This window comes from Cottoperca gobio, chromosome 24 (genome assembly GCF_900634415.1).
Source record: "Cottoperca gobio chromosome 24, fCotGob3.1, whole genome shotgun sequence".
NCBI classification, from domain to species: Eukaryota; Metazoa; Chordata; class Actinopteri; order Perciformes; family Bovichtidae; genus Cottoperca; species Cottoperca gobio.
The window spans coordinates 103148-119231 of record NC_041378.1 but is presented as its reverse complement, the minus strand read 5'-3'; the positions used below and the strand labels follow the sequence as shown (position 1 = coordinate 119231).

The window sequence follows — 16084 nt, the reverse complement described above, 5'->3', positions numbered from 1 at the left end:
AGTAAAATACAAATATTGCATGTAAATGTGAGAAAATGTTCTTTTGTATTTGAGTTGGCTCAAAGGGAAGGTTCATTCATGGCCTTTGAAACAGCAGTTTGATAAAAACCCTCTCACCTCGAGGTCCAAGCAGCCATTTACATAACAACAAGTAGATGTTGTCTGTGTGAGGGTGAGGGTGAGGGTTAGATGGTTGTCTGCCGGTGAAGGCCATGAAAGCACGAGAACAGTTTCATGGACCTTTTTTTTCTCCTGCCATTTGCAAAAAGGGTAAATGGGCCGTTGCTCGAGCAACTTTAGCCTCATTGTGCACGTTCCTGGTGAATTTAGAAGATACATATATTTAGTGGACAAAGACCTGTAACAGAGGCCTAAATGCTGCTGTGTTCAGTTGCCTGTAGCTCAGTGATAAAGAGAACACTGGTCCCGTAAGGTATGACACAGTTAATGTGACTGCAAGTCAAAAACGTTGAAAGCATCCAACATTGTATTTTAAATCAGTGGGAAACCTCTGTCATGCAATAAAGATGTGATATTAAGTCTCCATCTAGTGGCCGAACATCTTTACTGCATTCTGAATAAAATTGCAGGTGTAAACTACCTTTTTAGCATTATTCATTTCCATTTAAAATGCTTAACTTTTCATGATTAAGGTAATAAGAGCACGTTGATATAGTGACCCTGCCGCCTGCTATTGCTATTTATATGTTGATTGTATTTGTCTGCACTTCCTGTCTTGTTGTTTTGCTGTTACGAGATGAATATAAGCCTTCAGGCTTTATTGAGTTTTCATCCATGCTGATTTTTAATGTATCTAATGTTTGCAGTGTAGTGTTTTTAATCATCAAATCAATGTCATCAATCAAACCCTTCATCTGTGCAGGTAAACAGAAATGATGTGCTGCCTCATCAGAAATCTATTTTTCCAAGACAGTAGAGGGAAGACATCGTAATACATACATTATTAAACCTTTGAACTTTTGGCTAAACCTGGTACCCCACTCTGTGTGTGTATGTTCTTGTACACCTATCTGTGTGAGGACCAACTTGAATTGTAGAACTTTTGAGGACATAGTTATAAGGTCCTCACAAAAAATATTAATAATTTCCATTTTTTGTATATTAAAGTGCATTTATTATTCAACTGCTCTAAGTTGCAATGGCACTGCTTAGGAAACTGTTGGGAACATATTGGTAATGTACACTATGCCAACTATTGTGGCAAGCACGGCACTGTGGAGCAGCATGGAGGCCTCATATGTATGCATCTCTAGTTTCTCTTCAAATCTTTCCACTATTGTTGTTGTGCTTCTTAGCTTGCTGCTCACCTAACGTGCAATCCGGATGAACAGTGCCTTTAAAAAGTATTCAATGTTCAACAGTGTAGCCTTTTTAGACAATGATCAAATATTGACGTACCTCCTCATTATTAAGTGAAAATAAATCTAATTTCAGACAACTAGTTAAAAACAAAATACAATAAAATCCAGACAGATTGTCAAAAAATGACTTTATTGGAGTCGCTGTGATTTTTACTTTAAAGAGACACTGCAAATTTACTGGCATAGATACCAACCAATGGTTTTGTTTTGGCCTTTTGTTTTAAGGCAAAAGGCAAAAACGTTCACTCTTCATGACACTTTTGGGACAAACTAAAGATTTGAACTGTTATGAAAGAAGCAAAGGCACAGTTTGATTTCAGCGATGCACACACACACACACACAGTATACCCGAATAACACCACAAAACACACCTTCTGAACACCCTGAACTTTAGCTAGCATTCTTGCCGTTCCTCTTCTTCTTTTTCTTCGGTGTTTGCTTCTTGGAGGGCTCAGCAGTGGAGGAGGCAGCCATTGTAGGTGTGTTTTTGGAGGGTGTAGCTGACTCGGACTTGGTTGGTACTTCTTCTGGTACTTTAACTGCTTCAGCCTGGACCTTCACGTCTTCCACTGGTTTGAGCTCAGCAGCCTTGACCAAGGTCAAAGCCACTGCTGCTTCTGGTTTTGGGTCAGTTTGTGGATCGATCTTGACTTTCTCAGGCTCAGCAGGTTGCTGCTGGATCTCCTTCTCTGCTTTGACTGGTTGCACCTCTTTGTCCACAACCTGGGTCGGAACTTTTTCTGCGTCTGATTTTGTGTCTGTCATCATTTCAGAAGTGTTCTCCACTGCTGTGGACGTGGCTGGCTTTGGAACTTCCTCCACTTTTTCTGGCTGTGGGACAACTGATGCCTCTGGTTTGACATCGACCACCTGAGCTTTGGGATTGAAATGGTCAAACGCAGAAGCCACCAAGTCTTCTTCGGGGTCTACATCCTTTTTGTCCTCTTCGTCATTGTCGGCAGGTGTGGACAATAGGGAGTCGGCAATCTCCTGCAGCTTGATCTGTTCCTCCCTCAGACGAGACATGTCCTCAGTTAAGACCGGGTCCTCCCTCTGGATCTCCTGGAGCTCCTGGAGCTCAAAAGGGGACAGCGTGGTAGATTCGTCTTCGGCTTTAAGGCTGCCGAAGACCTTTGCTGGGATGTTGGAGTTAGTCTTCTGGACTTGCTTGATCTTTTCATAGAGCATTACCCTCTCCCTCTGGAGGGCGTCACACAACCTCTGCAGCTTCTGAATCTGCAAGACGAACACGTCGTATTCTTTGCTTTTCTCGGTTCTCTGGAACAGAAGAGGGATGGAGAAAATGAGACGCAAAGAACATGAGATATAATGGGAATAAAACTAGAAAAATAATGAGGAAGCTTAATAGCTTTCTGCAAAAGTTATTAGATTATGACCGTTCCTTGTAATACTTTTATTTATTTATTTATAACCTTTATTTTACAAGGATATGTCTCATTGAGATTACAGTCCTGGCCAAGATAGGCAGCAGCATAGTTACAGACACTTACACAGTTACTTTGCTGGGTTCTATCAAGACTTAACAAATTCCCAGAAGGGTCAATGGGAATTTGAGAATTACAAGAACATCATCAACATACCTCATTAATCATGTCATTCAGGGACTTGTTGCAGTTCTCGAACCGCGTCTTCCACAGAGTTGACTCGTTGTCCATTTTTTTCATCTTTTCCGACATCTAAAAAGGGTCAGAGTTTAACAGGCTGACAACAACTGAAAACAAAGTCAGACACATGTGAGGAAGTAGAAACATAGAAAGGTTTAGGAGAAATATGTTTTACATATTTGGACGCCCACACGAGGTGGATTCCTCCCATATACAGTAAAAAGACTGGTGCCTTTGATAACTACTTCGATGTCTTTAAGGGTACACACATATATCACTTACATTATCCATCTCCTTCTTGAAGCGGACGTAGATTTCGTTGCTTTTGGCCAGCGTCGCCTGAAACTCGTCAAACTTCTGAGCATACAGTGTCAGCTGTGGACAGACGGAGAGATGAGAGGGTCAGACTGAACCACAGACAGACGGTTGTTTCTGGTTAAACATTAACTCTGCAAATCTTATTCCTACATCTTCACTGTAAACCTTTGCTGTTTATCAATCTTGTTTTCTGTCTGTTTAACTTGAACAAACAATTCTGTACTAATCTCTATGTGATGGCAAAAGGGGAACTTTAATTTGAAATATATTTAAGTGTCTCCAGTTAGGATCCACTGTAGACGGTTAACAAAAGCAGCAGAATCACTGCACTTCACTGTGATCAGTCTGGAGGCTAATATAGACCTATGATACCTTTTTGAAAAAACAAAAGATGCAACTCTCCTTTTATTTACTTATAAATGTGGTCATTTTCAAAAATCCTCATTGTTCATAAATACACATTCGTTACAGACACAAAAACGTTATTCCTAAAAGAGAGCAAGTTTAAAGAACCAAATGTGATCTTGTGAAACAAGAGTTCCTGGATAATGACTGAGCCTCGAAGTGATGAATTACAAATTGCATTAGTCATTAATTATAAGCCTCACACACTGCTGGAGGACATTAATCATTCACACTTGCACAATTCTGCTTTCAGCATTAAGGATTCTAACATAACATTCACTTTAAACTCAGCATTTGTCAGAAAAATGAACTTTTAAAACATATTTACAGGAAAAAAAAAATAAAGTTGCTGAGTCCTGATACAAGACAGAAATAATCCGGCTGACATGTTGGTTCAACTCGAACGTCTTGAGGTTGTCAAGTCTCACATCAGTCAAGTCCAAGTCACACCTCAAGTCCTGAATCTCAAAGTCTAAGACTAACCCGAACTCTGAAACTCTGGTGTACTGCCACCAGGTGTGTGCTGCCACCAGGTGTGTACTGCCACCACCAGGTGTGTACTGCCACCACCAGGTGTGTGCTGGTGTGTACAGCCACCAGGTGTGCTGCCACCAGGTGTGTACTGCCACCAGGTGTGTGCTGCCACCAGGTGTGCTGCCACCAGGTGTGTGCTGCTACCAGGTGTGTGCTGCCACCAGGTGTGTACTGCCACCAGGTGTGCTGCCACCAGGTGTGTGCTGCCACCAGGTGTGTACTGCCACCAGGTGTGCTGCCACCAGGTGTGTGCTGCCACCAGGTGTGTACTGCCACCAGGTGTGCTGCCACCAGGTGTGTGCTGTCTGTCCTCGTGTCAGCATGTTAGTCTTGTCAGTGAATATTCACCTGCGCCTGCATCACTGTCCCTTGTTCTCTGAGTGCATGAGTCTGAAGTTTCCACTCAGCAGCCTGAACCAGTAACTGGTTAGAAGAGAACAGAGACATGTTACAGACTTTTCTTTACCTTCTTCTTCATGGCCAGCTCCTGCTCCTTCATAGCGTAGCATTTCTTTGTTTTGTCAATAGCCTCCCTAAGCAACTACGGCGACAGAGACAATACACAGTCAATCTGGGAATAGTTTCTGACAAATATAATAATATAATATAATGCAATTATAAATATTGTCTAAGTATAATAAACATATGCAGACAATAAATGGTATAAAAAGAGAATAAATATCATAAATATATTGTTTATCTTATGCAGAATAATGTGAAATAAACATAATGAATAAGCTTAATTATTATATTAAATGATAACTACATTAAGGCAGTGATGGCACACTATGTTTGTGTCAAATTAATGCAAGAATAAATAAAATAATCTTTAAAATGGTCAAATTAAGAAGCCAGATTAATACTGTGCATTTTACTGTATTAGAAACGTCCTCATTGACTAAATGAAACATGAGAGCAGCTGGAGGTGACGGAGCGTGCACTCACGTATTCCTTCTCCCTCCTGTGCTTCTCCTCGGCCTCCGTCAGCAGCGCGTTGGCCTGCTGCAGTTTGGCTTCAGTCAGTTTGTGCTGCAGGTCGCGGTGCTTGTTGATCTTCTCCAAACTCTGCAGAGAGAAGAAGAATCTGAAGCGGCTGCGTTCTTCACTCATTAATCGTTTGCTCCGGAAAATATCAGAAAAACTCATCACATGGATTTTGAAATTGCTTCTTTCAGTAATATATTATAGTAGTGTTAATGGCTTCAGGTTGACCTTTGACCTCACCTCCTCCCTGGTCTCACACTGGCTCATGAGACCCTCCAGTTTGTCTGTCAGGTTGCTGTTCTCGTGGCACAGCTTGTCGTTCCGGGTGCTGTGCTGCTCGATCTGAGCCTGGATCTCCGTCAGCATGTTCTGGAAGTGGCCGGTGATCTCCGTCCTCTTCTCCTCATCCACCCTGCAGCGCTGGAGGGTCTCCTCCTGGAGGGGGGGAGTTCAATAGTGTCTTTTACTTTCACTATTTCAGCTTCAGTGTTTCAGACTCAGATTGTAGTTTTAGCTGCTCCCCATGAAGTGATTACTGAATGGGCTTATCAGTTAAGTGTGAGGGGCCCAGAGTGTCAGGGGCCCCCCTGTCACTAAAGAGACACGCACCAACCAGGAATAGACTCAAAATGACTTTAAAGAGACACAAAACTACAGGAAACTGACACAAAATGACACAAAACTACAGGAAACACAAAATAACTTAACACAAAAACACAAAGAGACACAAAGAGACACAAAGAGACACAAAATTACACAAAGAAACACGAAATGACACAAAGAGACACAAAATTACACAAAGAGACACAAAATTACACAAAGACACAAAGAGACACAAAATTACACAAAGAGACACAAAATTACGCAAAGACACAAAGAGACAAAAAGAGACAAAAAGAGACACAAAGAGACACAAAGAGACACAAAGAGACACAAGACACAAAGAGACACAAAGAGACACAAAGAGACACAAAGAGACACAAAATGACACAAAGAGACGAAAAGAGACGAAAAGAGACAAAAAGAGACACAAAGAGACACAAAATTACACAAAGAGACACAAAGAGACACAAAGAGACGAAAAGAGACACAAAGAGACAAAAAGAGACACAAAGAGACACAAAATTACACAAAGAGACACAAAATGACACAAAGACACAAAGAGACACAAAATGACACAAAGACACAAAGAGACACAAAATGACACAAAGAGACACAAAATGACACAAAATGACACAAAGAGACACAAAGAGACAAAAAGAGACACAAAGAGACACAAAATGACACAAAGACACAAAGAGACACAAAGAGACGAAAAGAGACACAAAGAGACACAAAATGACACAAAGACACAAAGAGACACAAAGAGACGAAAAGAGACACAAAGAGACACAAAATGACACAAAGACACAAAGAGACACACAGAGACAAAAAGAGACACAAAGAGACAAAAATTACACAAAGAGACACAAAATGACACCAAATGACACAAAGAGACACAAAATGACACAAAGACACAAAGAGACACAAAATGACACAAATAGACACAAAATTACGCAAAGACACAAAGAGACACAAAGAGACACAAAATGACACAAAGACACAAAGAGACACAAAGAGACGAAAAGAGACACAAAGAGACGAAAAGAGACACACAGAGACAAAAAGAGACACACAGAGACAAAAAGAGACACAAAGAGACACACAGAGACACACAGAGACAAAAAGAGACACAAAGAGACACAAAGAGACAAAAAGAGACACAAAGAGACACAAAGAGACACAAAGAGACAAAAGGAGACACACATAGACACAAAATGACACAAAGACAAAAATAGACAGAAAGAGACAAAAAGAGACACAAAGAGACACAAAGAGACACACAGAGACAAGAAGAGACGCAAAGAGACACAAAGAGACAAAAAGAGACAAAAAGAGACACACAGAGACAAAAAGAGACACAAAGAGACCCAAAGAGACACAAAGAGACGCAAAGAGACACAAAGAGACGCAAAGCAAAGAGACACAAAGAGACACAAAGAGACACAAAGAGACGCAAAGAGACACAAAGAGACACAAAGAGACACACAGAGACAAAAAGAGACACAAAGAGACCCAAAGAGACACAAAGAGACGCAAAGAGACGCAAAGAGACGCACAGAGACGCACAGAGACACACAGAGACACACAGAGACAAAAAGAGACGCAAAGAGACGCAAAGAGACACAAAGAGACGCAAAGAGACGCAAAGAGACGCAAAGAGACAAAAAGAGACGCAAAGAGACAAAAAGAGACACAAAGAGACGCAAAGAGACGCAAAGAGACGCAAAGAGAGACAAAAAGAGACACAAAGAGACGCAAAGAGACACAAATAGACAAAAAGAGACACAAAGAGACACAAAGAGACACAAATAGACAAAAAGAGACACAAAGAGACACAAAGAGACAAAAAGAGACACAAAGAGACAAAAAGAGACAAAAAGAGACGCAAAGAGACAAAAAGAGACAAAGAGACAAAAAGAGACACAAAGAGACACAAAGAGACACAAAGAGCGCAAAGAGACAAAAAGAGACACAAAGAGACACAAAGAGACGCAAAGAGACAAAAAGAGACGCAAAGAGACAAAAAGAGACACAAAGAGACACAAAGAGACACACAGAGACACAAAGAGACAAAAAGAGACAAAAAGAGCGCAAAGAGACAAAAAGAGACAAAAAGAGACACAAAGAGACACAAAGAGACACAAAGAGCGCAAAGAGGCAAAAAGAGACACAAAGAGACACAAAGAGACGCAAAGAGACAAAAAGAGACGCAAAAAGACAAAAAGAGACACAAAGAGACACAAAGAGCGCAAAGAGACAAAAAGAGACACAAAGAGACACAAAGAGACACAAAGAGACGCAAAGAGACACAAAGAGACGCAAAGAGACACAAAGAGACACAAAGAGACACAAAGAGACGCAAAGAGACAAAAAGAGACGCAAAAAGACAAAAAGAGACACAAAGAGACACAAAGAGACACAAAGAGACACAAAGAGCGCAAAGAGACAAAAAGAGACACAAAGAGACACAAAGAGATGCAAAGAGACACAAAGAGACGCAAAGAGACACAAAGAGACACAAAGAGACGCAAAGAGACACAAAGAGACACAAAGAGACGCAAAGAGACAAAAAGAGACGCAAAAAGACAAAAAGAGACACACAGAGACACAAAGAGACACAAAGAGACACAAAGAGCGCAAAGAGACAAAAAGAGACACAAAGAGACACAAAGAGCGCAAAGAGACAAAAAGAGACACAAAGAGACACAAAGAGACACAAAGAGCGCAAAGAGACAAAAAGAGACACAAAGAGACACAAAGAGACACAAAGAGACACAAAGAGATGCAAAGAGACACAAAGAGACGCAAAGAGACACAAAGAGACACAAAGAGACGCAAAGAGACAAAAAAGAGACGCAAAAAGACAAAAAGAGACACACAGAGACACAAAGAGACACAAAGAGACACAAAGAGCGCAAAGAGACAAAAAGAGACACAAAGAGACACAAAGAGCGCAAAGAGACAAAAAGAGACACAAAGAGACACAAAGAGACACAAAGAGACACAAAGAGCGCAAAGAGACACAAAGAGACACAAAGAGCGCAAAGAGACACAAAGAGATGCAAAGAGACACAAAGAGACACACAGAGACACAAAGAGACTCCAAATTACATCTCAAAGATGTATTTATGTCTCTGAGATTAAAATGCGGTTCAAGTATGATATGATGTGTAGTGGTTTGTGTCTGTCCCACGTCCTTGCAGCTACACACCCTCAGCACGGTGTAGTGTCCCTGCAGCTCTCTGCACAGAGTCTCCAGCTCGCTGCGAGCCGTGATGCTGCTGCGACTCTCCTCCTGCAGCTGCTGCCGCTCGTCCAGCAGCACACACAGCTTCTGCTGTAGCACACACAGCTTCTTCTCATCACTGCGCCGCAGCACCGCCTGCACACACACACACACACACACACACACACACACACACACACACACACAGTGTATCGTGTATAGTTGTAATTATAAAGAGACGTAGTTTGGCAGGAATCACTCGCTGTAGACGTGACAAGTTCAGTTTAATAAAATGCTTCTCACCATCTCAGCATATTTCTTGACCACGTCTTCGAGTTTCTTCTCTGGAGGAGAGCGCTTGTTCAGACTCTTCATGATGAGACACACTTCTGCAGAGAAACCAAGACAAACACACAGAGTCGAGCCGAACCTTCATTTTCATAAAGACTGAGGATGAAACATACGTTACTACGGCAACCAGCTGTTTGTGTATTATTAACTTTTTAAGACTATTTTCATTTATTCAAAATCAAATGCCTTCAATGACCCACGCTCGTGTATTAATGAGGGAACATGATACATTACAGGAAGCTCCTCTGTGTTAATGAAAGACTAAATCCAGTTGCATTATGGGAAACGTAGGATCCAGTGATTTTGAAGCAGACTCACAATAGTGAAAAGATTATGGATATGCAACTACATCAAAGGAACAAACACTACAAGGTTCTGATCAATGATGATAATGATCTAAGTTATTCATCTCCCAGAACTCGAGAACATCAGAGTGTGTGTTTGTAACTGTGTGTGTAGATGTAAACTCTCCACAGCTACATTACATCACGCCTCATGTACATATTAAACACTTGTAATATAAACTTGTGTTGATGTGAGTCATGAAGTGGGGAAGCTTCATGATATCTGTTAGTTACATGTTTGACCCTGTTCACCTGTAGTGTGTACAACATGTATGACCCTGTTCACCTGTAGTGTGTACAACATGTATGACTCTGTTCACCTGTAGTGTGTACAACATGTATGACTCTGTTCACCTGTAGTGTGTACAACATGTATGACCCTGTTCACCTGTAGTGTGTACAACATGTATGACTCTGTTCACCTGTAGTGTGTACAACATGTATGACCCTGTTCACCTGTAGTGTGTACAACATGTATGACCCTGTTCACCTGTAGTGTGTACAACATGTATGACCCTGTTCACCTGTAGTGTGTACAACATGTATGACTCTGTTCACCTGTAGTGTGTACAACATGTATGACCCTGTTCACCTGTAGTGTGTACAACATGTTTGACCCTGTTCACCTGTAGTGTGTACAACATGTTTGACCCTGTTCACCTGTAGTGTGTACAACATGTATGACTCTGTTCACCTGTAGTGTGTACAACATGTATGACTCTGTTCACCTGTAGTGTGTACAACATGTATGACTCTGTTCACCTGTAGTGTGTACAACATGTTTGACCCTGTTCACCTGTAGTGTGTACAACATGTATGACTCTGTTCACCTGTAGTGTGTACAACATGTATGACTCTGTTCACCTGTAGTGTGTACAACATGTATGACCCTGTTCACCTGTAGTGTGTACAACATGTATGACTCTGTTCACCTGTAGTGTGTACAACATGTATGACCCTGTTCACCTGTAGTGTGTACAACATGTATGACTCTGTTCACCTGTAGTGTGTACAACATGTATGACTCTGTTCACCTGTAGTGTGTACAACATGTATGACTCTGTTCACCTGTAGTGTGTACAACATGTATGACTCTGTTCACCTGTAGTGTGTACAACATGTATGACTCTGTTCACCTGTAGTGTGTACAACATGTATGACTCTGTTCACCTGTAGTGTGTACAACATGTATGACTCTGTTCACCTGTAGTGTGTACAACATGTATGACTCTGTTCACCTGTAGTGTGTACAACATGTATGACTCTGTTCACCTGTAGTGTGTACAACATGTATGAATGTTACAATACATATCTTTAAAGGAGCTTTTCTCTAAAGGAGCTTTTTCTCACACTCTTCAGCAGAAGTCTCCACTTCAGCAGCACTTACATACACCAAACTTTCCACTTTCATTCCTCTCTATATTCTGAAGCTTTGTGCAGAGGGCTTTGTTCACATGTCACTCACAGCTCATGTTATACACGCTACACTCACTACATGCAGGAGATGCACAGAGTTCTGTGTGTTGACAGGATTCAGTGATTTATGGAGTGATACAAAGACAGATCCAGAATCTGTACAAACCTTTGACATGTGAACAACATGAAACACTCTGAACCTGCTTCATCCAGACTTCTCTTTATATCTGGACGTGGAGCAGATTATTAGTAATAGAATAGAACAAACTTGTAATATAAGAATAACAGAGTGAAAGTGAGTAACGGTGAGGGATGGTGATGGCCTAGTGGTACGCCTTCCAATCCAGAAGGTTGTGAGTTCAATATGTGTATAATTGTACCCCTGAACATGGTACTTAACCTGAGCTGCTCCAGGGAGACTGTCCCTGTACTGAGTTCACTGTAAGTCTCTCTGGATAAGAGCGTCTGCTAAATGACCTGTAATGTAATGAAGTGAAGAAGCTTCTCATGATCTGATATATTGTTCCCCTGCTGAGTCTCCTCCACTATAAGAGAAGCGGGTCGAGCCGTCATGTGACTCACCTGTCTCCATGGCGACAGGGATGTCACCTTTTGGCTCCTTCTTCATCTTCTCGGTATCGTCCTCCATCACAACCTGTTCACAGCGACACGTTGTTACGATGCGTCACCAGAAGTTAGAAACTGAATCACACTTTGTGTCTCTGCCGTCACCTGCTGGTCGAGCAGGCCGGCCGCAGAGCCGTGCGTGCTGAGGATGTCCTCCAGCCGTCTCTTGAACTCCTCCATGGGGCTGGAGATGGAGGAGGCTGCAGGAGGAGCTGCCGCCTCCCCGTCAGCGCCTCCGTCAGCCTGGGGGGGCACCGACACTTCAGCTGCTTTCACCGTCTCCATCCTCAACGTGCTGAGAGACGATATTCACAGTTAACACATGAAGAATACTTTGATTTGATATTTGTACTTTACCTAAATATTGACATGTTGTGCTCCACTACATGTATCTGACAGCTTTAGTACAAGTGAAGCTTCAGACACAGAATAACAAATAGGGTATTAATAAAGGTTCAAATGAAACTTTATTGTTTCTATATATAGAAAACAAACTGCTGCAACATTAAAGTGATGAACACATGAAGGCTTCAACAAGTAATGCAGAAAGAACTTTTTCTTATTTTGATGTGAACACTTTATTATTTGTACTTAAGTTAGATTCTGAATGCAGTATCAGAGTACTGAAGTGAAGGATCCGGATACTTTGTGCACCTCTGCACTTGTCTCCTCAGAGAGATGTTCCCAAACAACCAAACTGTCTCCTCAATTACGTTTCCAGGGAAACAGACTTTCTGCTGGATCCCAGTCGCAGCTTTAAACACGCGGTTAACGTTATAAATGTAAACTAAACTGGGTGGTTTGGGCGCAATAAGTGTGTTTGTTAGGTAGAGTGTGTGACGTCGTGCAGAAGCGTCTGTCAGCACCATCCACACGTGATATTCCTCTTTTCATTCTGCCAAATAAAAGGATGCGTTTGATGCGACGTGTCCGCACGTCTGTGGTGTTATTCATGGACATGGATTTAAATGTAGGAGGATAATAAGCCCCCCGACAGCTGCACACACGTCCACTGAGCCGCTCCTGTGAGTCAGGACAACGTTACAGCTCATGACCTTCAGTTTACATGCTTCCATCAGGACACATCATCATCCATCATCAGAATTATGCTTCTCTCTGCACGAGCACATGCTCCTGATTCTCCACCTGAATACAGACTCAGATCTTCGTCTTTGGGCCAAAAGATTTGAACTTTAAAGCCATGTTTTAGAAATCCAACGATTTCCTGTCGCACCACCTTCAGGGGAAACTCTACACTTTTTTATTTTTCATACTGATGACGATTGAAGCTTTGAATGTTCCTAACGAGGCTTTAACATTTCATCTAGTTTTTCTAGTGTGTGTGTGTGTATGTGTGTGTGTGTGTGTGTGTGTATGTGTGTGTGTGTGTGTGTATGTGTGTGTGTGTCCAGTCACTCGCTGTCCTCACACTCTGTCACAACATGGCGGCTGCTACGTTATTGTATCTGCAAAGTTAAAATTAGCCGTCTTAACCAGCCAGACCCCACTTTGTCACACACACGCACACACACACACACACACACACACACACACACGCACACACACACACACACACACACACACACACACACACACACACACACACACACACACACACACACACACACACACACACTCTCCAGGCCACACCTGTTATAGTCTCAGCTATTCTGAGAGAGTCCAAATATGGTCACACACACACACACACACACACACACACATTCAGTAAACACACACATACCATATGTGTTTATGTAGCTGCAGCTACTTTGTTTGTCTACCTGCTTCATGCCCCCCCTACACCACAAAATCCTTCTGTAAAACCCCCAAAGCAGAATCAGGCTCCTCCCACTGTGTTACACAACCAATCACAGCCTCCTCTGAATTTCAACTTCAAAATAAACTTGTAATAATATTTTTACCTGATGATATTCTCCTCACAATAAATCAATACGCTAACTTTGAATGAACATATCGAGTCCTGATGTAGAAGAATACAAACATGAAGTTTGTGTCCATGTTGCAGTTTCCTCTCATCATCATCAGATCATCTTATAGAAACTATGTTTTATAAATTATATTATATTATAGTCAAGATGATCAAAAGTAGCTGAACAGACTCACAAACTGAAACTGTTTGTGGAACGAATGAGTTTCTACAGCAAAATCATTCAACTAATAACGACACAAAAAAGGTCAAAAGGTCACAAGAAAGTTCAAAACAGCAATAAAATGAAACTTAAATGTTTACATTTGATTAAATATCTCAACCATGAAACACGTGAAACATCTTGCGTTGTCACCAGTATCATCACATAAAGAAAAGACATTATTATGCAGCTAATATAACATTACAGTGTGACTGAGAACAGAATGCTTCACTGCGACGAAGCAGCTGGTCCTGCTGTGGCAGCCATTACAGAAGCCCTTCATGTGTTTGTCCTCTGTTATAGTACATTAGAGTAACGTATACACTAAACCACATTAGTGGATTAACACATAACTCTCCCTAAACTAATCAGCAGGTCACTTTAATGCCTATAAGGATAAAAAACTTATTCTTTCCTAAACAAATCTACTCGAAGAAGAAGCACAAAGTAGAAACAACGACACACAAACATGAACACGTACGGAAAACAAGATGTTAGTAAAGAGGTGGAGAAAGAAAAGAGTCTTACCAGGATCAGTGGAGTGAAGGAGGTGAAGAAGAGACAGAGAGGCAGAGGAAGAGGAGGAGGAAGAGGGGGAAGAGGGGGAGGAGGACGACAGCTGACCCCCAAAATAACCTGAGAGGCTCAGCTCACACTCACTCTGATGCCGTGTGTGTGTGTGTGTGTGTGTGTGTGTGTGTGTGTGTGTGTGTGCGTGTGTGTGTGTGTGTATGTGTGTGTGTGTGTGTGTGTATGCGTGTGTGTGCGTGTGTGTGTGTGTGTGACAGGGGATAAAGGGGGGACGGGCTTTGCTACTGGAAAGCACAAATGGATCTCATTTTATAAAAGTGGATACTAATCTCCGAACACGAGTCCAACGTTTCCAAAGTTCAGCACAAACATTCAGTGAGTCCCGAGAACAGCGTGAAGAGTGAAGAGAGAGGGTGTTTAAAAACTCATTTGCTTTTGATAAATACGTTTGTTTTTTAAATGACTCAGGTTTTTATATGTTCGACTTCTGCAAGAAAAAAGTCAGAAATTTCGAGAAAAAAGTTGAACATATTGAGAAAAGTCAAAAAGTTTGAGAAAGAAGTTTAAAATGTTGAGAAAAAGTCGAAATTCTGTAGAAAAAAAAAATGGAAATTTGGATAAAAAATAGTGTGGTGTAGTGGTGTAGTGTGTGAAATGTTGTGGAAAGTTGTAAACTACATTTTTTTGGGAAAAGTCGAAAATGTTGAGAAAAAAAGTTTCATATTTTGAGAACTTTAAATTTGAAAAAATAATTCGGCAATTTAGAGAAAGAGTTCTGACAGCTAGTGATGGCGAGATGAAGCTTCATGAAGCATTGAAGCTTTCCATCCAATTGGTTCGCTCATGGGCCAAAGCTTCATGGTGCTTCATTTGCTCTACTGCGCCATCAAGTGGACAATAAATGTAAAACCGGCAGAGTGATTATAATGGCATGGCTTAGGTGTGTGTGAAGTAGTGATGGTGATGAACCACTTCAGCCAATTGTTTCGAAAATGGGTTCATTACTCGAAGCTTCTGGCGAAGTGCAAGGCTGCAGTGGAGTTAAAGTATCTTTGCCCTGAAGATTCTTTGACGCACACATCTAAGACTGATTATAATGTTCTATTTAAAAATAAAGATTGATGTTGTTACGTGTTATTGAGAAGAGAGTGCCTTACATGATAGTGCAGCTTTAGATCGGACAGAGAGGAGGGGAATGACATGCAGCAAATAGCAGCAGGTCTGTTTCGAACCCCGGGCCGCAGCGGTATGCATGTGAACGTGGGTCGCCTGCTCTACGAGCTGCGCCACCAGGGAAGTGTAATGTACACGTTGGATGTACATTATCTTTTCAACAGATTTAGATTTGGTATCTTTACTCGCTCACATGGAAGATGATGCTGGCGTGCATAACAACTGTTTGGCTAGTTGGCTGGCTCCATAATGATCCAATACAAACGCAATACCAACAACTCAACAGCAACAACGCATACTACGACAACAACAACCCACACATTCGCGGTTATATAAAGTGTTGATTATGAGGGGGCTCAATTGCGGTTCGCTCCCCCTTATATTTCGAATCGCACGCCAAACCCGCGAACCTGT

General features: G+C 41.6%; 1 protein-coding gene across 2 annotated transcripts; it reads right to left on the bottom strand.

The window, feature by feature from the left end:
• Positions 1-1491: 1491 nt before the first annotated feature.
• LOC115028777 (beta-taxilin-like) lies at positions 1492-14628 on the bottom strand. 2 transcript variants are annotated; one of them, XM_029462605.1, is made up of 11 exons: positions 14495-14628; positions 11922-12111; positions 11772-11844; positions 9382-9467; positions 9064-9234; positions 5490-5684; positions 5211-5330; positions 4732-4806; positions 3291-3383; positions 2985-3080; positions 1774-2661 (listed from the first exon to the last, which is right to left on the bottom strand). In XM_029462605.1, the coding sequence occupies exons 2-11, from the start codon at positions 12099-12101 to the stop codon at positions 1774-1776; spliced, it is 1977 nt and encodes a 658-aa protein (XP_029318465.1). In that variant the 5' UTR covers positions 12102-12111; positions 14495-14628. The 2 variants fall into 2 exon arrangements, with proteins under 2 accessions (XP_029318464.1, XP_029318465.1); XM_029462604.1 differs by lacking the exons at positions 4732-4806; positions 14495-14628 and adding an exon at positions 4614-4688 and having other exon boundaries at positions 1492-2661; positions 11922-12101.
• Positions 14629-16084: the final 1456 nt, after the last annotated feature.